Below are 26386 nucleotides of genomic sequence, written 5' to 3' on the forward strand. Positions count from 1 at the left end.
GGGCCTCTCACTGTGGTGGCCTCTCCCGTTGCGGAGCACAGGCTCAGCGGCCATGGCTCACGGGCCCAGCCGCTCCGCGGCATGTGGGATCTTCCCAGACCGGGGCATGAACCCGTGTCCCCTGCATCCGCAGGCGGACTCTCAACCACTGCGCCACCAGGGAAGCCCTCCATTTCTTGTAGACAAGAGGTTGGGATGAAGATGGGGGGGGCGTTGGCGGGTCCAGGCCTCTCTGAAATGTCTAAGACAGCTAGTTACATCATATTCCTTTCCCCACTAAATTAGAAGTCAGATCATCTGGCCTGGGTTGACCAGCACTTACTGTGTCTACTTAGGCTGATTATTTAACCTCTCTTTCCTCAATTTCATCATCCATAAAGTGGATTGGTACTTGCCTTATCCTGCCTATCTCCCAGGGTCAAAATGATCATCAAATAAAATTTGGATTGAGAATTCCCTAAGGGCAGGGTTTGAGTCTGATCTGCCTGTATAAATCTCATAGTAGCTGACATTCAAAAGGGGTTTATCACATATTTGATAAAGGTACGAGTAAGTGAATAATTAAGAAGTTAGCACTTATTATGTGTCAAAGCACTATTCTAAGATTTACAAAATCAACTCATTTAATCATCCCAATAACCCTCTCTGAGGTAAGTACTATTATTTCTCTGTCTTTTCTGTGAGGAAACTGAGGACCCAGTTTTTTTTGTTGTTGTTTTTTAGTTGAAGTATAGTTGATTTACAATGTTTCAGGTGTCCAGCAAAGTGATTCAGTTATATATATTCTTTTTCAGTTTCTTTTCCATTATAAGTTGTTACAAGATATTGAGTATAGTTCCCTGTGCTATACAGTAGGTCTTTCTTGGTTATCTATGTTGGCTTTTTTTTTTTTTTGGTTGCGTTGGGTCTTCGTTGCTGCACGCGGGCTTTCTCTAGTTGCGGCGAGCGGGGGCTACTCTTCGTTGCAGTGCGCGGGCTTCTCATTGCGGTGGCTTCTCTTTGTTGCCGAGCACAGGCTCTAGGAGCCCGGGCTTCGGTAGTTGTGGCGCGCGGGCTTAGTAGATGTGGCTCGCGGGCCCTAGAGCGCAGACTCAGTAGTTTTGGCGTACGGGCTTAGTTGCTCGGTGGCATGTGGGATCTTCCCGGACCAGGGGTCGTACCCGTGTCCCCTGCATTGGCAGGCAGATTCTTAACCACTGAGCCACCAGGGAAGTCCCTCCAGTTGTTGTTTATACTTACACATACACCCAAAAAGGCCCACTCAGGGCCACAGGAAGTGCCACCATTTTGTGAGGAAGTGAGGTCCACTTTCCCACCAGAGGTACCTAGCCCCTGCCTTGTTCTACCCTGTCAGTATAAATATAAAGAAATATTGTTATCTCAATACTTGTCCACCCAAGGAGCACAGCGGGGGCCCTTGACTGGGGAGATGCCCGTGGGTGGGAATGAGGGGAGCCGAGCCCTCCTCTCACTTATCTCAATCTCCTTTCTTCTTTCCCAGGGTTTGGCCCCGTCTTTACAACCAGTGACCCTGACAGCTTCTGGCAACAACTCAATGAGATACATGCCTTGGGAGGTGGAGATGAGCCCGAGATGTGCCTGTCAGCCCTGGAGGTCTGCCCTCCCCACCCCTTCCCTTCTTCTCCCCCCACCCCTTTCCAGGCCCCACCATCAAGGGAGCTAGAGCTTCCCTGGGACCTCATCCCTCCACCCCATCTTCAGAACCTAGTCCCACTCGCTTCACTCCAGGTTCCAGGGCCATATTGCCTTCTACTCTGCCCTCCCTTGCTCTGCCCATTCCCTTACCGCCGCCACTTTTCTTAAAAGTTATTTGGTTGTGCCAGGTCTTAGTTGCGGCAGGTGGGCTCCTTAGTTGCGGCTCACCTGCTCCTTAGTTGCGGCACATGGGCTCCTTAGTTGTGGCATGTGAACTCTTTGTTGCGGCATGCACGTGGGATCTAGTTCCCTGACCAGGGATCGAACCCCGGCCCCCTGCATTGGGAGCGTGGAGTCTTATCCACTGCGCCACCAGGGAAGTCCCACTGCTGCCATTTTTTAACACCAGTTTTTTCCCTCCCCTGCCAGCTGGCCCTGCTGCACACACCTCCACTCTCAGACATCTTCGTCTTCACTGACGCCTCCCCCAAGGATGCCTTTCTCACCAACCGGGTGAAATCTCTGACTCAGGAGCGGCGTTGCAGAGTAAGCATAGCTGGTGGGAGACTCAATGTTAGCTACCCAGGGATGCGGGAAACTGCAGGACAACTCTCATTACAAGGGTCACACTCACACTAGGGTGGTTAAACCAGACTTGGCTTGGGGGTGGGAGAAGTGGACCATGAGTATAACATTTCCAGATCCCTTTAACAGTACTAAAGAGTGGGAGGCCCTACCCTTAATGATGCTGAATTCTTATATGAATCTGCCCCCAATAAACCGTTTGAAGAACTGGAGATTTGGTTGCCAGCAATCCACTATGTGGATGACGTATGGTGACAGTTACAGGGAATGGCAACTTCTAATTGAAGCCCAGGGGTTGTGTCATTGGGAGACCCTGCTGTAGCAGCCAGAGGGTAGACAGAGAATTTACCACCAATCATCAGCTCTGTGGAAAGCTTGAGCACAGGAGATCCTTATTTACAATGGTAGATGGCAAATGGAAACTTCAAGTACTGGCCTTTCTTCTGGGCACAGGTCACATTCCTGGTGACTGAAGACCCATCTAGGGTTCAGGGCCGACCTCGGCGTGAGGTCTTGTCCCCTCTGCGTTTTGAGCCGTATGAAGCGGTGGCGCTGGCCTCAGGAGGAGAGGTGATCTTCACCAAAGACCAGTACATTCGGGATGTGGCGGCCATTGCTGGGGACAGCGTAGCTAACCTGGTAAGTGTGGGTGCTCAGCTCAGAACTGAGGGGACGATGGTGACACTGCATTTCTCTTTCTTGTAGGAGAAAGCAAATGGCTCCCATTGCTGAGTTGCCATTCTAGGCAGAGGGTGGGAAAGGAAGTTTCTCTCCTTCTGAGATCCACAGCTACCCACCTTCTATACTGCTCCTTCCATATTAGTACTACCACCCTCAGTCTTGGCCTCCAGTATTCTGTCTTCACGGCTACTCTAGGAAGTCCTGCCATCTTTTAAGGGGGGCAAGAAGTGGTTGCCTCATCCTTAATCCCTTGCCTCCAACTTTGTCATTGATCATAGCTTCATCCCTGGTCCTTCCTCTCTCACTGGTATCCCATGTGTTACTTAGTTTTATTTTGTCTCTACCTTTCTTTCTCCTGTCTTTGTTCCCACCTCATTCCATGCCTTATCTTCTCCCCCATTTTTCGGTCCTGCCCCCTCAAGGTGACCCTTCCTCTGGAGCCTCCTGTTGTGGTACCTGAGAGGCCACTTGTGTTCAGTGTGGATGGGCTGCTCCAGAGGGTCACAGTCCGGATCCATGGGGAGGTCAGCAGCTTCTGGATCAGAAACCCTGCAGGTACTTCCATGTGTGTGTCTCAAGGCGGAGGCAGGAATGGAGACTGGAGAATGAGGGGTAAGGTACTAAGGGAAAGGAATTCTCCTGTGACAATCTCTTGCCCCCAATACCCATCCAGGGGTCTCCCAGGGCCAGGAGGAAGGTGAGGGGCCTCTAGGGCATACTCGCCGCTTTGGGAAGTTCTGGATGGTGAGCATGAATGACCCCCTGCAGACAGGAACCTGGGAGATCCAGGTCACAGCCAAGGGTACCCCCCGGGTGAGAGTGCAAGGTAAGGAGGGAGATATTCCTGGGAAAGGAAGGGGAGACTGCAGAGCTCAGAGAGCAATATCAGTCACGTTCATCTCTGGAAGGTCTCTGACTGCCTTTGCCCTCCCTCAGCCCAGACCTCCCTGGATTTCCTCTTCCACTTTGGGATCCCCATGGAGGATGGACCCCACCCTGGCCTCTACCCCCTGACTCAACCAGTTGCAGGTACATCTGTCCCCACCCCTAACTTGTTTTGTGTATATATATAAATTATATATATAGCTTTTCATTGAGTTATAACATTTAATAAGGTGCACTAAACTTCAGTGTACAGCTGGGTGGATTTTATATAATAAAAAATAGCCGTCATTCAGTTCAAGCTATAGAACATTTCCAGCATCCCAGCACTCCCTCCTGGCCCTTGCCATCAATACCCGTAGAGGTAACCCCTTTTCCCCATCCATACCCCCAGAGCTAACCCCTATCTGTTCAAAGCTGTTCATGCTTTTCTCCCTGTCTCCAAACCTCAGGCAGACCACTTTTCTTTCCTCCCCTCCCCTGTCCCAGGTCTCCAGACACAGCTGCTGGTAGAAGTGACAGGGCTGGGCTCCAGAAGAAACCCTGGAGATCCTCTGCCGCATTTCTCCCACATCGTCCTTCGAGGGGTCCCGCACGGTGCCGAGCTGGGCCGGGTGCCTTTGGAGCCCATGGGACCCCGGGAGCGAGGTCTCCTCGCTGCCTCGCTACCGCCCACGCTTCTGTCCACCGCGGGACCCTTCTCTCTGGAGCTGATTGGCCAGGACGGAGTGGGGCAGGGCCTGCACCGGGCGGCCCCCCAGCCCTGTGCTGTAGTTCCTGTCCTTCTGGAGGTGAGATGCCAGCGGAAGGTGCGGCTGCGGCTGGAGAGAACAGGGCCTGCTGCTCCTCCCCTGACCGGCCCTCCTCCGCAGCTCAGTGGTCCCTCGGGTTTCCTGGCGCCGGGCACCGAGGCCCTGCTCAGCCTCCGCATCGCCAGCTTCTCGGGCCCTCAGGATCTCGATCTTAAGACATCCGTCAACCCCAGCTTCGCTCTCACCTCCAACCTCTCCAGGTAAAGCCCCTGAAACCTCCTCCTCCCTTCTTGTCCCATCTTTCTATTCCCAGGGCATGGGATCTGGTACTCGCTCCTCTGGCCCTTTCGAATTGGCGCTCAGATTCCTCGCTCCCCTCCCAGCCTGCCCTTGGCTCCACCCCTTGGCTCTCGGCTATTCGGAGCCTGTGGCTTCAGCCGGACTTCGGCATCCACTCCCCAGGGTTCACCTGGAACAGAACGAGTCCGCCTGGGGGTGCCTGTGGCTGAAGGTACCAGACACAGCCGCCTCAGACTCCGTGGTGATGGTGACTGTGACCGCGATGGATCGAGAAGCCAGCACAGTACCCCCGACCCATGCCTTCCTCCGGCTGCTGGTGCTGGGCCCCGCCCCGCAGGTGAGGTGCCCCCACTTTCCATTGCAGGATAGGCAGGGTGAGGGGAGGGCGGTGCAGGCTTATTTGGGTGCAGCCACCCTGACAGCTTCTCCCTCTTCTCCCCAGGACCAGCTCCCTGCCCCTGTCCACTCGACTGACCCTGTCCTCACAACCACCAGCTCTGTCTTTCATCTTTCCACCTTGGTGACTCCGGGCAGGGCTGGGGGAGGGCTGGTGGGCAACCCCTGGCGGGGCACAGTTGGAGCGGTGCTGCTCCTGCTAGGCCTGGCCTCCTGGTGACACAACAGCCCGTAGAGGGATGGGTCTCCGGCACTGTTTGCCATCTTGCCCCATTGGTAAGAAGGTAACATGGGCCTCCGGACCCTACCTCTCCCAGGTGGGATGGAGGTTTTCCTTCTCATGCACTTGTCCCTTCCAGGATTGGGATAGAGGGCAATGGATTTTCCCACAATGCACTTTCCCTAACCCTTGTGGGAAACAAACCAGACTCATTTTTGGAGAAAGTTGCTTTCTATTTCTCTGTAGCATCTTTTATTTATTTATTTTTTTTTGGCTGCATTGGGTCTTTGTTGCTGGGCACAGGATTTCTCTAGTTGCGGCGAGCGGGGGCTACTCTTCGTTGTGGTGCATGGGCTTCTCATTGCGGTGGCTTCTCTTGTTGCGGAGCACAGGCTCTAGGCACGCGGGCTTCAGTAGTTGTGGCTCGTGGGCTCTAGAGCACAGGCTCAGTAGTTGTGGCACACGGGCTTAGTTGCTCCGCGGCATGTGGGATCTTCCCGGACCAGGGCTCGAACCCGTGTCCCCTGCATTGGCAGGTGGATTCTTAACCACTGCACCACCAGGGAAGCCCTCTGTAGCATCTTTATTCCACTACTTATTCATTCATGCTCTCCCAAGCTCAGGTAGACGGGAAGATACATGGGGCAGTGACTAAGATTGGAAGTGGGGAGGAGGGTACCCCACCTCCTACCGAAAAGTGTTATTTATAGAATTGCTTTTACTGAAATTCTGGAGATGCTTCTATTTTATTTTTGAAATTCTGGAGATGCTTCTATTTTATTTTTGTATTTAAAGTTGAAGGACAGTGCCAATAAACATGTCTTCTCCCCAGAGGGATTTCAAAGGAAGATCACTTATGCATATCATATAGGGAAGAGTGAGAGTGTAAGATACCAAAAAGATGAAATGGAAGTTTTCAGGAGTGGAGAAGAAACTTCACACCAAGATGTCAGAATTTCAGTTGACCCGCCACCTGGAGCCATTTAGCTATTGAGTCAAGAAGCAGAATAAGGAGGCTGGGGGGTTCTGACTCAGCCTTGCCAGCACAACTGAGGGGAACCAGAGGAGACATTAGACACGGGTAGGGCCCCTCCGTCCATTGGGGAAGCCTGGCTGAGCCATCTCCCCCTTTGGCTGAGTGACTCCTTTCTGCTGCCTTGACACTACCTGGAGAAGAGGAGGGAGACGGTCTGGGTGTCTGTGCCCTCCCTCCCACTGAGGGCCAGGGCTTCCGCCCTCCCCCCACTCCTCTACTGCTTACGTGTTGCTGCCACACGTTCTGCTTCCTTGGCCTTCCCTTCCAGTCCTGGGTGGCGCAGGAACTAGCTTTGTTCAGGGGATGTGGAGAGAACTGGGCGGCGGGGGGGAATTCGCTGTTTTGTTAGGCCAGTGCTGACCCCAAGTCCCCTCTTTACCCCCACTTCCCAAGAGTAAACTAAAAACAATAAACTCACCTTCCCCTGAATCAGATTCTGCAAACAGATGTTCACCTTTTGAATCCGGGCTAACTGGGGGCCACCAGGCTCTGAGTGTAAATCTGTTGGAAAATTCTAAAAGGAGGAGTTAGAGGCAGACAACGTGGTGAAAACTCGAGTACCATCTGCCACTCTTCTCCTATCACCACAGGTCATTCCTCTCCTCCACCTGGATCCCCTCATCCCAATTCGCTGCCAGGCAGGTGGGAAATTCCAGTACTCTCCACTCCATCTCTTTAATAGTCCAGTTCCTCCAACCCCCTCAAATAGCATGATACCCGCTTTCTCTATTCTTTGGATCCTCCCTGTCCATCCCTGACTCACTGGAACAATCCAGACCACTCCCCCATCTCCATGGAGTGAGCCAAATTGTGTCCCTCTGAATGGAATGCAGACCAGCCTCCTCTAGGCCCAACAATGAACCGACCTAACACTTGGTGGCATCCTGTCATTACAATGCTGCTTCCAATTGATGATCCCTGTCCATTAACTCTTGCCTTTCCAGGACGGTGTCAGGCTGTGTCCACATTCCCCTGCTACCCCTGCCCCCACATACCATGGGTCAGCCCCATACCTCACCAAGGGCTCCCAAATATAGCTGCTGTTGCTGGGCCTCCCTCAGATGGCCCTCATACCAGGCCTGGCTATGCTCCAGCAGATCCAGCCCCTGCCACAGGGCATCCTGTTCCCGCTCCAGAGCCTGCATCCTCTGCAGCTGAAAAAGGCAAGAAGCAGAGGCTGACTCACTCCACAGCAGGGTTCTGGGCCATGCATGGCCCTTACTCTTAACCCGTGGTTCAGTTCACTATCTGGTCACTGAGTGTGAGCCCAGGCTGGCCACTGAGGACCTGGAGGGCAAGGGAAAGCAAGGGGCTGAACTTACGAGTCCTCAAAATTGAGGGGAATTGCAGGAGACTGATCTAGGGAGAGGGGCTTCCCCGGGACCTCTTGCGGGACTGATACTCACCCAGAGGAAGAAGCGCTGGGCCCCTGGGTCTTGGCGGCTTGTCTCCAGTGGCAGCAGCAGAACCGTGTAGGGGGCCTGCACCAGGGGCAGCCCACCAGGACCCCGGCTCCCCATGGCTCTGAGGTGGGAAGGGTGGAGCCACACCCACTGGTGCAGGGCTGGTCCCTCCCTTTCCCCCAGCCTTGCACCGGTCCTGCCTAGTCTTTCAGCCTCCCAGAGCCCTTCCTGCTGGGTCTGTCTCAGGCTGAGCTGTTCCTACTTTGAGGGGAAAGAACATCTCCCTTGGCCTCCTGTCTTCCCTCTCAACTGTTTTTGTAGGGTCTGTTGAAGTGGCTGGTTCTCATAAAGTCCCCCTGGGTAGAACCTGAGGGCCTCCCTCCAGCAGTGATGCTTTATTTTTAATGAGGCAAGGCAGGTCCCTCTGTGGCCTGCTGCTTCCTATTTCATTTCTTTCCTACTCTCTTGTTTTGTTTTGGCTCATCTAAGGAAACAATAACTTTCTCCAAAATAAACTTTATTACTAACATGAAACAAAATTTCCAGGGAAACTGAGAACTCTGGGTGTGAAGGAGGTAAGGAAACAAAGAGGGCCTGGCAGCCTCCCGGGGTCTGGGATGTGGAGGAGAGCCCAGGAAGGACTCTCAGAGGATGGTGGTGGCAGCAGGCAGCACTTCCTGACTCATGAAAATGTCCAGGTCCAGACTGGGATCTTCCAAATCCAGTTTCAGAAACTTGTCTACTAACGTCTGGCAACTGAGGGGAGAGAGAACAGTGAGATTTATGGAAGCATGGATAACAGAGTCCCTGAGCAGAGGGAAGAGGATGCGGCACAGGAAACCCGAGACCTTGAGAATTTAGAATTTCAGGAAGAAATTTTGAATCTTTAAAGGGCAAGAGGCTGTCTGAGTCCCTGAAAGGGGTAGAAGAGCTGCAGAACATGCTAGAGAGAACAAGGACCCTGGGCCTGCACTCACTTTTCCATTTGTTTCTCCTTTAGCAGCTCCTTGACAGGCTTGATGGGCTTTCCACTGCAGATCAAGTCTGAGACCTAGGACCAAGGAGGAAGGGGCAGGGGTGGGAGTGGGTGTTGGGTAAGAGAAGAGAGAGTAAGGGTCAGAAACCCCATGGGCCCAGAAATCCAGGTCCCTCAGAGAAGCAGGGACAGTGGAAGGGAGCCCTGATGGAGGCGGTTGCTGTTTGGACCTCACCTCCTTGCCACGAGTAACGAGTTTCTCAGGAAGCCCAGCCTGGGCAGCTGTGTGGGACGCATGGCTGGCACTGGCAACACCTTCGCAAACCTGATAGAAGAAGACAAGGTCATTCCCATCTTCACAGGTCTCCAAGGTCTTAAAAGAGAATAAAAGGGGAATGTTATCAGTCATTCTGCTTCTTGCCCCAGTCCCTTGGTCAGTTGCTGTAGAGCGTGAGAAACAGGAAGGGACATGGTCCCTGTGCTCAGGGAGCCCCTGTTCTGACGGAGAAGCCAGTTCCCAGCTCTGGGAAATGCTCGGCCTGGGGACCCCTAGGGAGCTGGATTGGTTTCCTCACCAAATACTGCACGAGGGGCCCCTGTGGCAGCAGCTGTAACTGAATGAGGCTCAGAAAGTTGGTGGCCACGAAGATGTGGGGGCACATGGGCCCAAGCGCCAGCCAGTGTCGGATCACGGCCGCCAGAAGCGCGAGCCCATCCACCTGTGCAGAGGGCAGGGGTGAGGCTGTGGAACCACAGGAGCCCCGTGCGCCCCTCTCCTCCTGCCGGGCCTCTCCCGCCTCACACTCTGTTTCTTTTCCATCCACACACCCCTATTCTTTTCCAGAGGCGCAGCCGCACCCTCTTGTTCCTTAGCCCTCCTTCATTTTCCCCTCCTTAGCTCCTCAACAGCTTCTCCCCTTACCGTGTTGGTTCCCTTTCCAAATTCATCGATAAGGACCAGCGACCGCTCGGTGGCATTGTTCACTGCTTTCGCCACCTGCTGGGTACCAGGTGGACAAGGGAGAGTTTCAGAAACATTCGAGGCCTGTAACGCACTGACCACAGTCTGCCTGGCAGTAAAGCTGCTTGTGTATGTGTCCACCCAACTGGACTGCAAGTTCTTTAACGGCGAGACACGTTTTGTTCATCCTTTCATTGCCAACAGTGCCTCACACAAAGCCGGGGATCGATAAAGGTTCACGGTATTGATTCTCCTGGTCTCTGAACTGGGTGCTCCCTGCCCCTAGTGTAGAGAGCAGGCAGCAGAAGGAACGTTTTTCCTGTTCTGACATTTTTCACGGGTAGGGTTCCTTCCCCATTATCCCCCTCCCCCAACCCTCCCTCCTTTTGACCTGGTTGAGGTCGATCATGAAGGTAGAGAGGCCAAGGGAGATGGATTCACAGCTATGGATTCGGGTGAAGATGGCGTCTACTGCCCCAATTTCGGCTTCCTCTGCTGGCACAAAGCTGCCCACCAGGGCCATGAATGTGATCAAGCCTACCTGAATAGGGGAGGAGACAGGGCCCGGTGCCTCATGTGGCTGAGGTGAAGGTGAGGCTAAACTGAGGGGAGAACAATAGATCAAGAGAGATGGACACAGTTTAACAGAAGATCACAGCCCCTTCTGCTCGCTTTACAATCAGTAAAGGGCAGGGAGTGAGCCATGCTCATTAGAGCATGGCTCTCCCTCGGGTGGAGAATGAGAACTTGGGAGGAAGAGGAGCAGCGGGTGTGGGTTATGGTCTTTTCATGACAGCTGGGGTCAGAACACAGGGGGAGAAGAGCCGTAGGGACCTGGGCTGACTGGCAGGTGGGGGATGGAGACAATGGAGAAGATTCCAGAGGCCCAGTTTGTAGGGATTCCTCTACCTGTTTGAGGTATATGCTCTTCCCTGAGGAGTTGGGTCCAGTGATGACTTTGACCCTCCCTTTATACCCCCCACATTCTGCGGAGTTGGGCACGAAGGTTCGGGCACAGAGTTCCATCAGAGGATGCCTGCAGTGGGTGGAGAGGTACCTTGCACATGGCCTGTGGATGCAGAAGATGGGGCCTTTGGGCCCCTCTTCTCTATGCCTCCACTCTTTTCTGTTCTCACCTGCCATTCTGGATTCGTACCCCAAGGAGCCGTGGGGAGTAACGGGGCCTCGAGTAGCCATAGTCCCGGGCGGCACTGGCAAGAGCCAAGAGGACGTCCAGGCGGGAGGCAAGGTCCAACACCCGGGTCAAGACAGCTGCCCGTGCCAGCACCTGACACTGCAGCTGGTACATCAGCAGGGTCTCCTGGTCTGGGGGCAGGTAAGGGAGGGAGCTGGGGGTCAGCTCCAGGGGAAAGTGAAGGAGAGACAAAAGAGGCCAGCAGAGGGACCCAGAAACAGGCTTGCAGATACCATCTGAAATACCTAGAGACATTCAGAAAAGGCAGAGTCAGACAGAGAAAGAGAAAGCAATAGCAGGAAGGAAAGGAGCCTATCAGAATCATCTCCATGCTGCCCGCTCCGCTCCAGCCACTTGCTTCTCCTCACCCCGGATGTCGCAGTGCAGGTCCCCCAGCAATGCATCCAGCTCCTTGGTTCGAGCACTACGATAGTGAAGCTTCTCCTCTGAGAGGAACTGGATACAAGGATTCAAAGCTATGGGCTTTGCTTCCCTCGATCCTCATCCTCTCTAACCCCCATTCTCTCTAACCCCCGGCTCCAGCCCTGACCTTGATTTCTTTCTCCTTTGTCTCAGAGCTGGTAAAGATCAAAGTAAAACAACAGAAGAGGGATCCCACATTGGGCAGTGCTGATGGGGTAAAGCCTTCCCCTCAGCTGCTCATTCACTTTTCTTATCAACCCCTACAGAGGTCAAGGGTCTCACCATGAAGTCCAGACCCTCAATCTCAAAGTCATTGGTCTCCACCATGGAAGGCAGGCGGGGAATACAAAGAAGGAAGCCAATCTGGGGACAGTAAAAAAGAGATAAAGCAGAGAGTGATGCACTGGGCACTTTCTTTCCTTAGAGGAAGCCAGAGTCCCCTATATCCCCCAATGCTTCCCTCAGGGGGCTAAAGCCACCAAAAAGTGTTCATGTTCTTCAGATTTCTCCAGGGTTTTCTTATCTACTAATGTGTCCTTCATAAGCCTAATGTCCCCCTAAAAAACCCCTGGGGAGCACACCCACCCTCCTGCCCTCACCAGAGGGATGTAGATGACACTGCATGAAGGAATACGGGGGTCCAGATTTTCCAGCTCCTTCCGAGCCACCTCAGTGAGGAAACTGGGAAGTCCTGTCAGCCTTCGTTTTTCTAGGAGGGTGAAAGACACGCGGATATCAAAAGTAAGGTTCCTGCTCTGGTTGTGATGATTATCCCCAGTTGTAGTGGCCGCCTACCAAGAACGGTACCCCATCACTGGGCAGGCTCATATTTCAGGGCTCACAGGCCCATCCGTACACCTAACACTCACTCTCATCAATTTCAGGATCTATGTTGGGGAGGACTGTGAAGCGATTTTCAGCAAGACTGCCCTCAAAGTCCACCTGAGGAGACAAGAAGTCCAGGTTCTTTACATCCAGCACCATCTCGTCCTGTTCCTCACCTCTTCTTGGGCCCCTTCAGTCCCTGCTTTAACCCTAACCCTCCAAGCCTCCAAGCAGATCCCTGATATTTTGCCATCTCCTCTCACCATCCCATCCCTTGGTCATCCAGCTGACCTCAGTGTCTCTCATGCATCCCCATCTTCCACACCACATTCCCCAGAGCCCACTCATTCTCTATTACCCAAACCCATCTCTCTCCCCTAGTTTCCCAGGAGCTCTGCCTCTTTCCTTCCACTCACCACTTTCCCAATGAGGCTGGCAATGTGGTGTAGGTCATCAGAGAACTCTTGGGCAATGTCCCGAAAGAGCTGAATGGACTGGGGCAGGGAGCGGCAAGCATCTCTCAGGCCCAGGGCACTGTACACTGTCTGTAGGAGAAATGGACAGAGGAGAGTGGCCCATACCCAGGCTGGGCTTAGGCGAGGGGACAGGGATGGACTGAGAAGAACAAAGACCAATAGGGAAAAACACAATAACAGAGACAGAGAGAAGATCTCAAATGCAAAAAAGAAACAGTGAGAGAGAAAATGGTATCTGCAGAACTCTTCACCAGGCACCACACTAAACACTGAGGCTCCAAAGACAACAAAGACAACTGGGTCCCTTGTCCTAGATGGGCTTGTGGTCTAGTAAGGAAGACAGAAATACACCCAGAAGATTTAAAAATAAAGTGGTAGTTGCTTTGATAGAGATTTGTACAATATCCCAAGGTAGAAGTTTGTACAGAGGAAGGAGAAAGAGAAATAGGGATATGAAAGGCAGAGAAGAAATCAATGAGCAGAAGGGGCAATGACAGCATTCGGGTAAGAGACAGCAGGAAGAGAGGATGGGTGAGAGTCACTGAGAATTAATTCCCCAGTGTGAAAGTCAGTGACCTGAGGTGGCTGCTCTAACCAGGGATTAGATTGAGTGAATAGACCCAATCCAAAGGACATTGGCTGAGCCTCACTCTGTGACAGAGGATATATAAAGTGTATAAACCAAAGAGTTTATAATCTAGCCATGATGGAAACAAGCAACAAAAACAATGATTACCCACAAAAAAGACTGACCAAGTTGTGAAACTGACTAAAATTACTAAGGAAGTTCAGAGAGTAAGACTAATATGGGCTAAAATAGTTGGGATATCTTTGCAGAGAAAAAGAAATGAGCTTGGTCTTGAATAAGGCAATTCCAAAGGGAGGAGGGTATTCTGGGTGGGGGCAAGAGCATGGGCAAATGAATAGAGGAAGGAATAAGAACTAACACTTATTGAATGTTTACTACCCGCCAGGCAATATTCTAAACTTTTTACATGTGTTAATTTCATTCAATTCTCAAAATAATCCTAGGAGATGGGGACTAGCATGACTCCATTTTACAGGTGAGCAACCTGAAGCACAAAGAGGTAACACAAATTGCTCAAGGTCTCACAGAGAGTAAATAGAAGGGCTGGGAATTGAGCCCAGGTGTCTGGCTTTTAACACCATGCTATCCTGAGCAGGAACATGGTGGGTCTCTCAGGCAGAGTGCTTGAACGCAGAGCCTGGCCTGGCTGAAGCCAAGGATAAATGTTAAGTAGTGGGAAGGAATATGCAAATAGTCACACACATCTGCTCACCTAAAGTAAAACTGAAACTACTTTATGTGTTAGGTAAATATACTGTAGAGGGCTTCCCTGGTGGCGCAGTGGTTAAAAATCCGCCTGCCAATGCAGGGGACACGGGTTCGAGTCCTGGTCGGGGAAGATCCCACATGCCACGGAACAACTAAGCACATGCGCCACACTACTGAGCCTGCGCGCTAGAGCCCATGAGGCACAACTACTGAGCCCACGTTCCACAACTACTGAAGCCCGTGAGCCTAGAGCCCGTGCTCTGCAACAAGAGAAGCCACCGCAATGAGAAGCCCGCGCACCGCAATGAAGAGTAGCCCCCGCTCTAAGAATAGCCCCCGCTCCCCGCAACTAGAGAAAGCCCATGCGCAGCAACAAAGACCCAACGCAGCCAAAAATAAATAAATTTAAATTTAAAAAGTTTTTTTAGGCTCTCTCGCCTTCTGAGATGGCCCACACTCTGTCTGCGGAGTGTGTTTCTCTCTAAATAAATCCACTTCTTAACTATACCTTTGTTTCTCACTGAATTCTTTCTGCAGTGAGACATCAAGAACCTCAAATTCACTGGGAACAGAACTATAGCAGCCGCTGCAGCAAAAAAGCTGGAAACTGAAACCATGCACAGAGAAACTTCAGACAGTCACTGGAAACTTCGAACAGTGGTGGAGGAAGAGTAGCTGGAAAGCAGATGTTACAATAGCAATGTGTATTTGCTATGTGGAATTCACATTGCTATCTTGAGCTAGGTGGTAGAAGCCACATGCTGAGGATGGCAGAACAGGAAGACAGAAGGAGACTGGGTCACTGAGGACTTTATGAAACCACCCAACAATCATGGACTGCTTATTTTTATCCTTTTCTATAAAAGATAAACTTAATCTTATTTAAGCCAAAAAAATTTTTTTTAAAAAGGTAATCTATAGGTGGAGAGAGGGGAAAGGGATAGAAGCTACAATTAATTGACTATACCTTGTTTGGGAGATTTGACTTTGGAACTGTGTAAATATTCTACATAATTATAAGATTAAATTTTAAGAAGCAATTATTAAAAATCAAAAAAAGAATGAAACAAATGAACATAATGTAAATCCAGATAGTGACATAACCACTTGAAATAGTGACTAAAACACAGCAATTTGACTGTATATCCCTAGGGAGAACGGAAAGAACTATCCCTCCTTCCCCCCAAAAAATGTTAAAGTAGTATTCAATAATCATACAGTTGGTAGTAATGGTGATATTGCTATTCTAAGATTGTTGTGGATGTAATGCAGGAAAAAGCAAATAAGTGATACTTTGATTTTCTCACTCCTAGTGTTATTGAGACACAGAATCTCCAGTATGGAAGAAGGAAATATTGAAGAGGATAAAAATGGAATATACAAGGTAAGAACCCTGTGGTGCTGAATTTAAATAGGTGATGTCACAGATGCAGAAAACAAACTAATGGTTACCAAGGGGGAAACGGTGGGGGAGGGATAAATTGGGAGATTGGGATTGACATATACACACTACTATATATAAAATAGATAACTAATAAGAACCTACTGTATAGCACAAGGAACTCTACTCAATACTCTGAAATGACCTAAATGGGAGAAGAATCTAAAAAAGAGTGGATATATATTTATGTATAACTGATTCACTTTGCTATACAGCAGAAACTAACACAATATTGTAAATTGACTATACTAAAAAAAAATTAATTAAAAAAAGAATATAGATATAGTGATCTCTGGATATCTAAAAAACTAAAATAAAATAAAGAGGTGACGTCAGTACTAATTTATCATGTATTTTATTTTTTTTAAAGTTCCTAGATCTGTCCACAGAAAAGGCCTACAAGCAATAAGCAAAACATGCTGAGTACCCTCTAGCATTCACTGTGGTATACAGAAATACCATTTCTCACTAAAAGGAACCGGGGCTCCTCAGAGAAATGTCTGGTTCCAGGTCAGAACCGGTAGGTGTAAATGGTATATCTGGTACATCTTGTCAAACCAGAGAGTGGGGAAGCTATCCAAGTCTACTAGTGTCATGTTAAAGACCTCAGAAGCCAACATGAAGAGGCTCCCATTGGCCAAAGATGGAATAACTCAAACAAGTGTAAAGATTAAAAACGCAGTGGCCTGAAGCACGAAGAAATCTGTAAGTTTGTAATGATACTAAAACAACAACAGCAACCAAAATAACTCATTGGTTGCCTTGGAGGATTATGGAACTAATTTCGTATTTGCTGATAGCTGGACAGATAAAATCAGGGGGAAAAAAATCAAGCAATGTTCTGTGATATCACTAGGTAACCAAAGAGTAGATGAAAGGAAGTCTTTCTTCCAGAAACGTTCTGTCTAATAAATGAAGAAAGAATGATAGAATTAGAATAACACTATTTTGCAATCTCTAAAGAACTAATGGACTTAGATATTAAACATCAAAGACTGTTAACATCACAAAAGGAGAGTCAGACACACTGACATTATGTTCCTCCATTTATGAAACACTATTGAAAAAAATTAAACTTGAACCTGATCAAGCTTCTAGATTCAACTATTAATTTACAGAAATTCTAGAAGAGAGAGAAACATGTCAAAAACAGGGAATGTAATCAGTGAAATGCAGGGTAAGGAAAACTCTGTAGGACAAATAATCCAGCTTCTTCAACAAATACTTTGCAAGGGGGAAAAGATATATATATGGAGAGATGGCGAGAGAGGGGGAGAGGGAGAGAGAGAGAGAGACAGAGAGAGAGAGAGAGAGAGAGAGGGGGAATGGTGAAATGGAGAAGGAACCCATAAAGGAGACTCAAAAAGACATCATCCTATCACTATATGAACATATTTTGATCCTAATTAAACAAACTGTAATTTTAAAAAATCATTACATTTAAGAGATGAATAGAAATTTAAACATGAGATAATTAATATTAGAGAATTACATTAATTTTTAGATAAGATAATGGCATTGTTATTCTTTTTTAAAAGTAATTTTTTTAGAAAGCATATTGAAATATTTATGGGTGAAATGATATGATGGCTGGGAATTGCTTCAAAATAATCCAGGAAAAGGAAAGTGAGAGAAGATATACATGAAACAAGATTTGTATGAGTGAAAGTGTTAAAGCTACATGGTGGGTACATGGGAGTTCATTGTATTATTCTCTCTAAATTTTTTTTGACAATTTCCGCAGTGCAAAGTTTTTTTAAAGGTGATGGCATAAAGTTGGACCGGGTGACGAGAGTAAAGAGGATTTGGAACACATGCTGTGGGTCCTAACCTGGACTTCTAGATTCAAGAAGGGAGGTCTTACCTTGTAGAGAACCTGCCAGTCACTGACCTTGGTGTGGGACAACTTCATGCGTTTAAGAATCAGCTAGAGTCAAACAAGGAGACAGCCGCTGTCTTCCTTCTCCCACCCTAATGCCCCTCAAGATGCCCAGCATCCCTCAACCTCCTTCCCCACCTCCCTGCCCCCAACCCCGAGCTCACAGGCACGTTCTTGATGTGACCCAGCAATCGATGCAGCATCTGAGCCATGTCCAGATTCTGGGGTAACAGGAAAAACTGAATGACATCCAGACGGGAATTTAGTTCCCCCAGGTCCTGGGTTGGGCGTGTGAACCATAGCCTGGAAGTGACGGATGGAGTGAGGAGACCAGAAATTACATCTGTTCTCATCACTGTCTTGATCTCAATTTGTGAAAATTGTGCATTTGGAGGTCCCTGGGGATTGCGGCAATATGTATCTGTACTGGTAAGTACAGTGTCCGATCTATGCAGGTGTGTTTACTTGCATCTACTGAAAATCTCTGGATGTGAGCACAACTGTGTGTATCTCAGTTTTGATGGTTATGACCATGTGTCATTCCATGTGGGTATGTGATGGAGTTTGTCAATATTTTAGAGGGAGAGCAGTGTGTTGAGGCATTTGAATGCCAACACTCTAGCTCTCTCTGCAGCTGAGTAGGAGTGAGTCAGAAAGAGTTTGTATATCTGTATTTAGCTGTGAAATAGCACAGACATTCGTCTTTTCATGTTCTTCCTGTGAAAGTATATAACTGTTCCATGTAGAATAAGTCCTCAATTCATGATAATGTTCATCCCTGCAGAGAAGAAAGTATTGGGTAGAGATACTTAAAGGGCTTCAATAACATTGTCTTATTTTTAAATTGGCTAGTGGAAACACAGAGGTTTATATTATTATTATTATTATTATTACCTTTTCTGTGTCTGAGGTTATTCCCTAATAAATTAAATTATTATACAGAAATAAATGTCTCATCTGTGTTTGTCTAATTCTGGGTATCCCTATCTCCCTGTGGCTATGAAGAGTGTGAGATTCTACGAGGACCTGGGAGCCCACAGATTATTTTTTTCATTTTGTATACAAGCCAACCTGTGGAGACACTGGGGCCTAAGGATGTGTATCTCACACTGTAGTCTACGGCCAGTTACCCTGGGTTAGAACACCCCAGGTCAGAATGAAGTGGAAGACTCATGTGGATTCGAGGGTGGGCTTTAGGCACCTCTGCTCCTTGGCCACAGAGGAGCAGAGGTGTCTGAGGCAGTGTAGGCCAGTCTGTGAATACCCTCCCCACCTGGAGAGCACGAGCCTCACCAGACTTTCTTATAAAATACCTAGGTAGCTCTGACTCATGTACTTCGAGTGCCTGGAGGTCTTAGTCGAGCCAGACTCAAGTCAGCTGAGGGGATGAGGCCCTTAGAAGGTAAGCAAATTGTCCAAAGTCATGCAGCTAGTAAGAAGTACAACTGGATCTCAAACTCAGGTCTCCAGACTGCTAGGACAGTGCTCTTTAGAGCATACTGTGACATTTAGTCACCTTCCAGGTGCCCTGTCTGGCTTCAGGCCAGCTGGGCCCTTGGCTGATCATCAGATTGTGATTCTATGCCCTGCAGCATCCTATCTAAGGAATCTGCACCCCTCCCTCACCTTTAACTCAGTTCTCTTCTCCTTTGAGAATTCCTTTCCTTTCATCCCTGGTTGAGACTAGAGATCTGTGCCTGAAGCACTAGAGAACTTCGAGGTAATTAAATCACCCCACCAATTACCTGGAGATGGCCTCAGAGATAATCCTAAATTAACCTCCAAAAGACATACATTGCAGGGCAGGTGGCATGGGGAAAAGATTGTGCACCTGCAGGCTAGCAAAGGTTTCCTGAGTTTTTAGAGATGATGTAACCAGTGTGCTTGCATTCTACTGCATACAAGGCCATGTGCTGAGCTAACAGGAATGGGCCACTGCATAGAGTTCACTCATAGCTATGAGGGCAAGTAGATTTACCAACTAATTCCAACCTGATGTGATAGTGCAACTAGAAAATATAAACAAGCACTATGTGACCACACAGCAAAGTGCATGTCAGTCTCCTCAGAGGTGCCTGTGAAAGCTTCACCAGAAAGGTGATAGTTGGGTTGCAAGAGGATGTAAGATTTTGACAGGTGGAGAGCAGGGGAAAGACTTTCCAGAGGGAACAGCATAAACATAGGCTTGAGGGGGAATTCCCTGGCGGTCCAGTGGTTAGGACTCCGCACCTTCACTGCTGAGGGCCTGGGTTTAATCCCTCGTTGGGGAACTAAGATCCCACAAGCCGCACGGCCGAAAAAACAAAACAAAACAAAACGTGGGTATGAGGAGGTAAGCCTGGAAATTAAAATTGAGGGGCCCTGAATGCCATACTGCTAAAGATGCGACCCTTAATCATGCAGGTAATGCGGAAACCTCCTGAGGTTTATGTTTTGTTTCTACTTAAGCTTTAAAAAAAAGGGGGTGGGGGAGTGACATGCTCAGACCTCTATTTTGGAATGAAGAATAGATTGGAAAAAGAAGCGTTTAGAGGCAGAGAGACCAATTTGAAGGTGAATGCAATGCTCCAGGTTAGAAATGAAGATAGCCAGAATTAGAGCAGAGGAAAGAGGGAGAAGGGGATGGCTGAGAGAGACATTTCTGGATAGAATCAATAGGTCTCAGTGAATAATTGAATATGGGGGGTGAGGGAGAAGCAGCAATCCAAGGTTCAGAGCTTGAGAAGCTATATTGCCAGCAATGCCATTAACCAGAAAAGGGAATGCAGGAAGATGAACAGGGCCAGTGGGTGTCAGTTTGGATGCTCTGAGTTTGAGCTGCCTGTGGAAATCGCAGGTGGCGAGGATGTGCAAAGAGCATTCCACATATGGAGCTCGGAACTAGAGATACAAATTTGAGAGTCATCAGAGAACAGCTCAAATTTGAAGTGTGTTTTTAATAATTAAAGATATTACCATGTGTACATTGCTGTCTTGTGATTCTGCTTCTGCTGTGTGTATGTGTGAAAGTCCGTGTATCATCAGTGGGTACATGTGCATCTGTGCTGACAACGTAAAATGAGAATAACACTAGCTACCACATGGGGTCGCTGTAAGGATTAAATGCATTTAGCCAGCATTCGGGAAAGGGCAGTTGTTTTCATTACTACTAAGGGTGGTGTGCTTGAGTCTACAGATTGCCTGCATTAACCTGTAGCACGTGTGTGACTCTTACTCACCTGAGCAGTTTCTCTCCCCACTTACAGCGGCATCTGTTGAGGATTCCTGTTGGGAGTTGGGGTATGGAGTGAGCCTGTTACAAGCAGGGTCAGGGAAAGGAATGTGTGGATGTGCCTAAGCTGAAGCATCAGGGTCAGAGGTTTGGGTGTTCGGCTGGCCGGCCCAGGGGGCATTCCCCAGATACAGGACACAAAGGCAGCCAAAGCCAACGTGTGGCCACAAGTCTGAGCCGGGATTACCTTACATGGGCTTGGGGGAGGAATGGGCACTCACAGGAACACTCAGCCAGAAAAATATGCAGAGCAGACATAATTAGACTCACAAAAAGCCCAACACATACACGTAAACATTAGACACAACCCACTGAGATGCACAGTGAAACCATGTGGTTACTTGGGGTGATGTCCCCAATACACCCTAAAGCCTGAAACAACTATAAGAGATAAAGACTCTATGCAAATCAAACATGGGAGTTATGCAGTTACATAACTCTCCTCTATATATAGGGCCTTCCAAAGTCCCTAGACAGGTACACCACTAGTAGAAATATTCATACAAACCCAAAAAATAAACATGGAATTGGTAGAGTAAGAAATGATAAGCAAATGACACTGAACAACTATACTGGACAAGGTTTTGGGAAGATGCCCAAACTGAGGGAGGGTACAAAGAAGATAATAAAGCTGGATTGGGACTTCCCTGGTAGCACAGTGGTTAAGAATCCACCTGCCAATGCAGGGGACATGGGTTTGAGCCCTGATCTGGAAAGATCCCACATGCTGCAGAGCAATCCGTGCTCCACAACTACTGAGCCTGTGCTATAGAACCCGCAAGCCACAACTACTGAGCCCACGCGCGGCAACTACTGAAGCCCCCGCACCTAGAGCCCGTGCTCCGCAACAAGAGAAGCCACCGCAACGAGAAGCCCACGCACTGCAATGAAGAGCAGCCCCCGTTCGCTGCAACTAGAGAAAGGCTGAGTGCAGCAACGAAGACCGAACGCAGCCAAAAATAAAAAAATTAAGAAAAAAAAGAAGCTGGATTGGAGCAGAAGAGACAGCTGGCAATGGGGTGAAGTGGAAGAAAGAGAGGCTGGGATACATCTTTGGAGGCAGCTGCTTTTCTGGCAGGCCTGTGTAGTGTGGGATGAGGGAGGGGGCACACCTACCAAACAGGCTGAGCCCCTCCTTGAGTCCACTGGCCACTTTGTACACTGAGGGGTGAGGCTCACTCTTAAATATCTGCAGAACACTATCAGGGAGAAATTAGGGTAATTTGTATTTTAAAAGGCAATTGAGAAAATGGAATGGGGATTGGGAACACCTCCTGAGATGAAGTCTTGATGTAAGGTTTGTCCCTCACTGCTCTCTGCCTCAGTTTCTCCTTTCAGAAAAGGAGGGTGACACCTTTGTGCTTTTCTTCTTCTCTCCCCTCACCCCCCTTCTCTTTCCTTCAGGGAGAGAGCTCTTAATAGCCCCAGGATTAAAGAAATTGGAGCCCCGTTAAGGATTATTAGAGCATTAAGCTTAATCCTTCTCCCTCCCCAAAGATGACAGCCTGCCTCCATCTCCTTACCTGTAAGTGTCTTGATCTATGCTCACCAGATAGGTCCTGAGGACAGAAAACAAGCAGAAAGGAAGGTGGCTGGGGTATGAGAGGTCTGAGTTCATTCTTAAGTTATACCCGCTTAGCTCTCCTTCAAGAGTACTGTCTCAGTTTTCTCCCCAGAGCTCCACACCCTCTCAGGAGCTCCTGTGTGTCCTAGACCACTTTACCAGATGGGTCACTGCCGACGCCCCCCAACCCGTCTTACTTTCCAGGCCTCCCAATCCCACCTTACTTTGGTTGAGGTTAGGGTAAATGACCTACAACACAAATTTCTTAAAGCCTAGGATGGGGATGCTGACGTTATAGTCTTCCAGTTCAACCCCGATTCTTCTTCGACCCATGAACTTCAGCAGCCCTCCAAGTGCTCGAACCTAGGAGGGGATCAGTAGTGGAGGTGGGGTAAATCCCAACGTCTTGGAGGCTGGACAACACCAGGGAAAACTATTATTTTCCAGGGCTGGGCTAGTATCTCCCAGGACTCAAACCTAGTCTCCAGGTGCTTGTGCCTTTCTCTAACCTGCCGCAAGCCAGCCCTTATCTTGCGGGACCCATCTCACCGTGAGGAGGCAGTCAAAGGGGATGATGGAGGAGAGGAAGAGGATTTTCTCAGTGGCGGTCATGGAGTCTGGGATGAAGGAGTAGTTTCCAGAAAGGAGGCGCTGTTTGCTTATCTCCAGGCCTATTTTGAGGGAAGAAGGAAGGGAAAGATCTTATAGCCAGATTCTTCACCTTATTTTAAGAATGAGAAAACAGAAGCAAGAGAGATGATGTGGCTTGCCAAATTCACACAGGCAGTTAATATAAAGCTGAGACAAGAACCAAATTTTCAGACTCTTTATTCTACATATAAAGAGGTTTGGCTGGGAACATAAACTGAGAAAGATAAATGGCTCAGGAGAGTGATATCTGTCTGGAATTGGGGATTTGGGGTCAAAAAAATCATATTAACAGAGGAATTAATAACATGAATGCCCTAACATCTAATTTAGGATAGAACATTCCCTGTCCTTTTTGCAAAACCTGGGAAGGTTATGGAAGTGTCTTCTAGATGAACGAGGTCAGTGAGGCAGTGCCTTTTTTTTTTTTAAGGGGCAAATGGCTTCGTCTTAAAGGGGAAAATGCCAACAATCAAAGCTGACCAAAAAGTGTTACTACTCCCTCTTCTCACGGAAGGCCCTCATCCCTAGACAAGCCTAAGCTGCAGGTTATTAAAGGGTAGGGATTAGGAGAGATCGTGGGGAGACTGGTCATGGGGCTTGAAGAACACAAAGGTTTAGAATGAGATAGGGCTGAGGGGAGACCTCTGATGATGAAGGTGGAGTTAGGAGAAAGGGTCAGAAAACTGGGATGGGGGATTGGGCAAAGCAAAGGGGAGGAGATACCAAAATCCACACTTGGCAAAAATATGATTTCAGGTCTCTTAGGCTCTCTGTGCTCTTGGGAGGCTGTGAGGGAGGCAAAGAAAGGGCCATCAGTCTGTACATCTCAGTCCTTCTGCCGCTGTCCCACCTTCCCTCTCACCCAGTTCTGGTCTCCTGGCTGTAGCTCCCCCCAAGACCCTTTAGTCTCCTGGAACATTCCATAATTTAGTCCTTCCCCATTTTCCCTCTCTCCCTTACTCAGTCCTTACCAAGCTTCCCCAGAAACCGAGTCATATTCTCATCCTGTTTGGCGCTCGTGACAACAGACCGGGGATCGATTTCATCCAGAACTCGGAATGAGAATGGAGACCAAATGAGTTCAAGGATCTTTATCTTTTGACTTAGAGGGAACCTGTAGCCCTCCCCTTGCTACCCCCCTTCACACCTCAGAAACTTATTTCCTCCCTCTAAGAGTAGGGAGTGCCCCCCACATTGGGAGCATAAGTCGGAGTCAGACATGAGATTAGAAAAGGAAAGAGTAGTAAGACTGATGGGGTGGTGGGAGGGAAGAGGGGTGCCCAGGAGATTATCACTAGACTGTAAACCCTTAAAGGACAGACATGACTGATTTGCCCAGGACTGTATCTCCAGCTCCTGGTACATTTGTGAATAATGAGATGAATTCCTAAAAACAACAAAGGGGGCCTCTAGGAGTCAACTAATAAAAATAGATTGAGTCAGGTAAGGACCTACGAGTGAAATACGCTTCTAATCCCAGGGTAGAGGAATTCCTAGTTCTGTCCTCACCTCTCTGGAGCAGCTTGAGGCTCTCGTGGTCTGGGGCATCTGGCATAAAGTAGATGGTGGAGTCACTAGTGTCATAGTAGGCAATGCCCAGGTATCCTGAGCTCCACAGCACACACAGATGAATCTGTCCGGCAAGGAAGAAAGGAAACTAATATTTGAACCACTCATTAAGTGCAGGGTTGAGGCATGCCTTATTTAATTTTAATTATTTTATCAACTCTCTGAGATAGACATCATCACCCCCATTCAGTTAATGTGAAACCGACATTCAGCGGAGGGAAGTGACTGGCCCAGCTCTTCTTCCCAGCCCCTTTACAGTCTAACAATCAGACGTTCCAATCAACTCCCTGCTCTCCAGGTTCGAGCTCTTGCTCCTCAGACATCGCCTCTCCGCCCCGCCCCCAGACCTCCGCGGGCTCCTCCTCTTCCTCTTCCTCGGCCTCCCGGGGGTCTGGCACTGGGGCCGGGCTGGGGAAGCTGGCCGAGGCCTCCCCGGGTCCCGGTCCCTGCGGCGTCCTGCCTGGGGTCGCTCCTACGGAGGCCATGGCCTTGGAGGCTCTGTGGATGAAGAAAATGAAGGCGGTTTAGGAGCGAGATCTCACCCGCGAGGAGACGGGGGTAGCGGGGCGCGCAGAAATGCAACTCCACTGAGAACTAATGGGAGAGGGCTGAGGGGCAGGGCTGCTAGGGCCTTCGAGAGCTGTGGTCACAGGTGCAGGGCATCTGGAGGGGCGACTTCTCGGGTATTTCACTACAGACTGTGGAAAACACCACTCGCCCCACCCTCATTCCTGTCACGCGGAGGTTGTATTTGGAGACGGTCTGAGGGTCCTGTGGGACAAGTTTTGCACGCCTCCTCTCTCCGCCCCTGCCAACCAAGCCCCCAAGATCACAGCCTCACACTCTTGACTTCCCCACCCAGTTGCGGACAGCTCGCGGCGTTTTCCCGCCTTTTCAGTCACCTGGGTAGCGACGTGCGCGAGAGCGCGTCACTAAGGGCCGCAGGCCTGCGAGAGGGTGCGCCGAAGCGAGGGCGGGGTGCGCGCGCACGCGCCCCGCCTTCTTAGCCGCTATTGGTCGAAGAGACCCGGATCCTGCCTAGAGATCCAACAGAGCGAGAGGGAGGAAGGGACCGCAGAGAAGGCTGGACGATGATTGGCCTATTCGTACATGGGGCGGTGCCAGAACGTTCAAACTTCCCGCCCTCGGATGTTGCCTAGCAACTGGGCCTGTGGCCCTTGATTGACACGGGGTGGAGCCTGTGAGAAGGTCCTTAGCAGAGCTGGAGTCCGAGCCCCCGGAACCGGTCTAGGGGCGTTGGGTAATCTGGAGAGGAGGCCGAGCTTAAAGAAACGCAGACGCGTTTTTTGGGGGGTTTTGTTTTTGTTTTTGTTTTTTCTGGAGAGTGGAGATAAGCAACATTAATTCAACCTATGCCAACAATTCTAACTTAATATTTATAATGAGCTTAGAACAGTGCCTGGCAAACAGTAAGAGCTACGTGAGTGTTTTAAATAAATAAGCGGAAATAAGAAGGGAGACTCCTATCTCAGCCCACCTTTGCCTGTTTCCTGGGTGCAGAGTATGGCCACTCCCATAGGGACACCACAGGGCCTAATTAATAATTTCAGCGCCCCAAGAGAAGTTGGAAGCATTCGAATTTCACCAAGTTCTGGCAGAGAGAAGCAGACCTGCTAAAAAACACCTACACCCCTACTGAAACGTGCCCCTACCCCTGCGCGCGTACACACACACACACACACACACACCCCTAAGTTCTGGCAGAGAGAAGCAGACCTGCTAAAAAACACCTACACCCCTACTGAAACGTACCCCTACACACACACACACACACACACACACACACACACACACACACACACCCCTAAGGACAGAAGGGTGTCATTCATTCATTCTGGGCCAGGTGGTGGACTCAAAACAGGGAACAAAATTAAATCCCTACTCCATGAACCTAATTTTTGAGTGTGTGTCTGAGGGGAGGAGAAG

At 49.3% G+C, this 26386-nt stretch overlaps 3 protein-coding genes across 31 annotated transcripts in view; 1 reads left to right on the plus strand and 2 right to left on the minus strand.

Annotated features, from left to right (window-relative positions):
• VWA7 (von Willebrand factor A domain containing 7) overlaps nucleotides 1-17329 on the plus strand; it is a 21563-nt gene extending 4234 nt beyond the window's left edge. For 5 of the 13 annotated variants that reach the window (XM_028478480.1, XM_028478481.1, XM_007110115.3 and 2 more), the window contains 12 exons: nucleotides 1502-1614; nucleotides 2086-2202; nucleotides 2695-2880; nucleotides 3345-3477; nucleotides 3596-3748; nucleotides 3859-3951; nucleotides 4294-4595; nucleotides 4677-4816; nucleotides 5019-5193; nucleotides 5299-5528; nucleotides 14602-15448; nucleotides 15876-17259. In XM_028478480.1, coding sequence (XP_028334281.1) covers nucleotides 1502-1614; nucleotides 2086-2202; nucleotides 2695-2880; nucleotides 3345-3477; nucleotides 3596-3748; nucleotides 3859-3951; nucleotides 4294-4595; nucleotides 4677-4816; nucleotides 5019-5193; nucleotides 5299-5472 — 1586 coding nt within the window. In that variant the 3' untranslated portion in view covers nucleotides 5473-5528; nucleotides 14602-15448; nucleotides 15876-17259. Of the gene's footprint in view, nucleotides 1-1501; nucleotides 1615-2085; nucleotides 2203-2694; nucleotides 2881-3344; nucleotides 3478-3595; nucleotides 3749-3858; nucleotides 3952-4293; nucleotides 4817-5018; nucleotides 6317-14601; nucleotides 15449-15875 lie in introns of those variants that run through there. The other 8 variants (XM_028478479.1, XM_028478474.2, XM_028478477.2 and 5 more) reach the window with 7 other exon arrangements.
• Nucleotides 6404-8058, minus strand: SAPCD1 (suppressor APC domain containing 1). 4 transcript variants are annotated; one of them, XM_007110113.4, is made up of 5 exons: nucleotides 7915-8058; nucleotides 7522-7662; nucleotides 6927-7022; nucleotides 6734-6823; nucleotides 6404-6639 (listed from the first exon to the last, which is right to left on the minus strand). In XM_007110113.4, the coding sequence occupies exons 1-5, from the start codon at nucleotides 8026-8028 to the stop codon at nucleotides 6544-6546; spliced, it is 537 nt and encodes a 178-aa protein (XP_007110175.1). In that variant the 5' UTR covers nucleotides 8029-8058; the 3' UTR covers nucleotides 6404-6543. The 4 variants fall into 4 exon arrangements, with proteins under 4 accessions (XP_007110175.1, XP_023977610.1, XP_054936029.1 ...); XM_024121842.3 differs by having other exon boundaries at nucleotides 6410-6823; XM_055080054.1 differs by having other exon boundaries at nucleotides 6410-6823; nucleotides 7522-8031.
• On the minus strand, nucleotides 8390-25408 carry MSH5 (mutS homolog 5). Of its 14 annotated transcripts, none has more exons than XM_007110112.4 (25): nucleotides 25342-25408; nucleotides 24787-24937; nucleotides 24380-24503; nucleotides 23842-23922; nucleotides 23594-23656; nucleotides 22769-22890; nucleotides 22473-22582; nucleotides 22179-22214; nucleotides 21772-21854; nucleotides 20603-20648; nucleotides 17549-17687; nucleotides 17370-17432; nucleotides 12708-12836; nucleotides 12336-12408; nucleotides 12066-12175; nucleotides 11749-11829; nucleotides 11412-11499; nucleotides 10985-11174; nucleotides 10758-10884; nucleotides 10240-10389; nucleotides 9810-9884; nucleotides 9463-9606; nucleotides 9123-9260; nucleotides 8889-8962; nucleotides 8412-8667 (listed from the first exon to the last, which is right to left on the minus strand). In XM_007110112.4, the coding sequence occupies exons 2-25, from the start codon at nucleotides 24922-24924 to the stop codon at nucleotides 8556-8558; spliced, it is 2496 nt and encodes an 831-aa protein (XP_007110174.1). In that variant the 5' UTR covers nucleotides 24925-24937; nucleotides 25342-25408; the 3' UTR covers nucleotides 8412-8555. The 14 variants fall into 14 exon arrangements, with proteins under 14 accessions (XP_054936018.1, XP_028334286.1, XP_054936016.1 ...); XM_055080049.1 differs by having other exon boundaries at nucleotides 9810-9887; XM_055080047.1 differs by having other exon boundaries at nucleotides 9123-9212; nucleotides 9810-9887; nucleotides 10985-11288.
• Nucleotides 25409-26386: the final 978 nt, after the last annotated feature.

Source organism: Physeter macrocephalus, chromosome 18 (assembly GCF_002837175.3).
Source record: "Physeter macrocephalus isolate SW-GA chromosome 18, ASM283717v5, whole genome shotgun sequence".
NCBI classification, from domain to species: Eukaryota; Metazoa; Chordata; class Mammalia; order Artiodactyla; family Physeteridae; genus Physeter; species Physeter macrocephalus.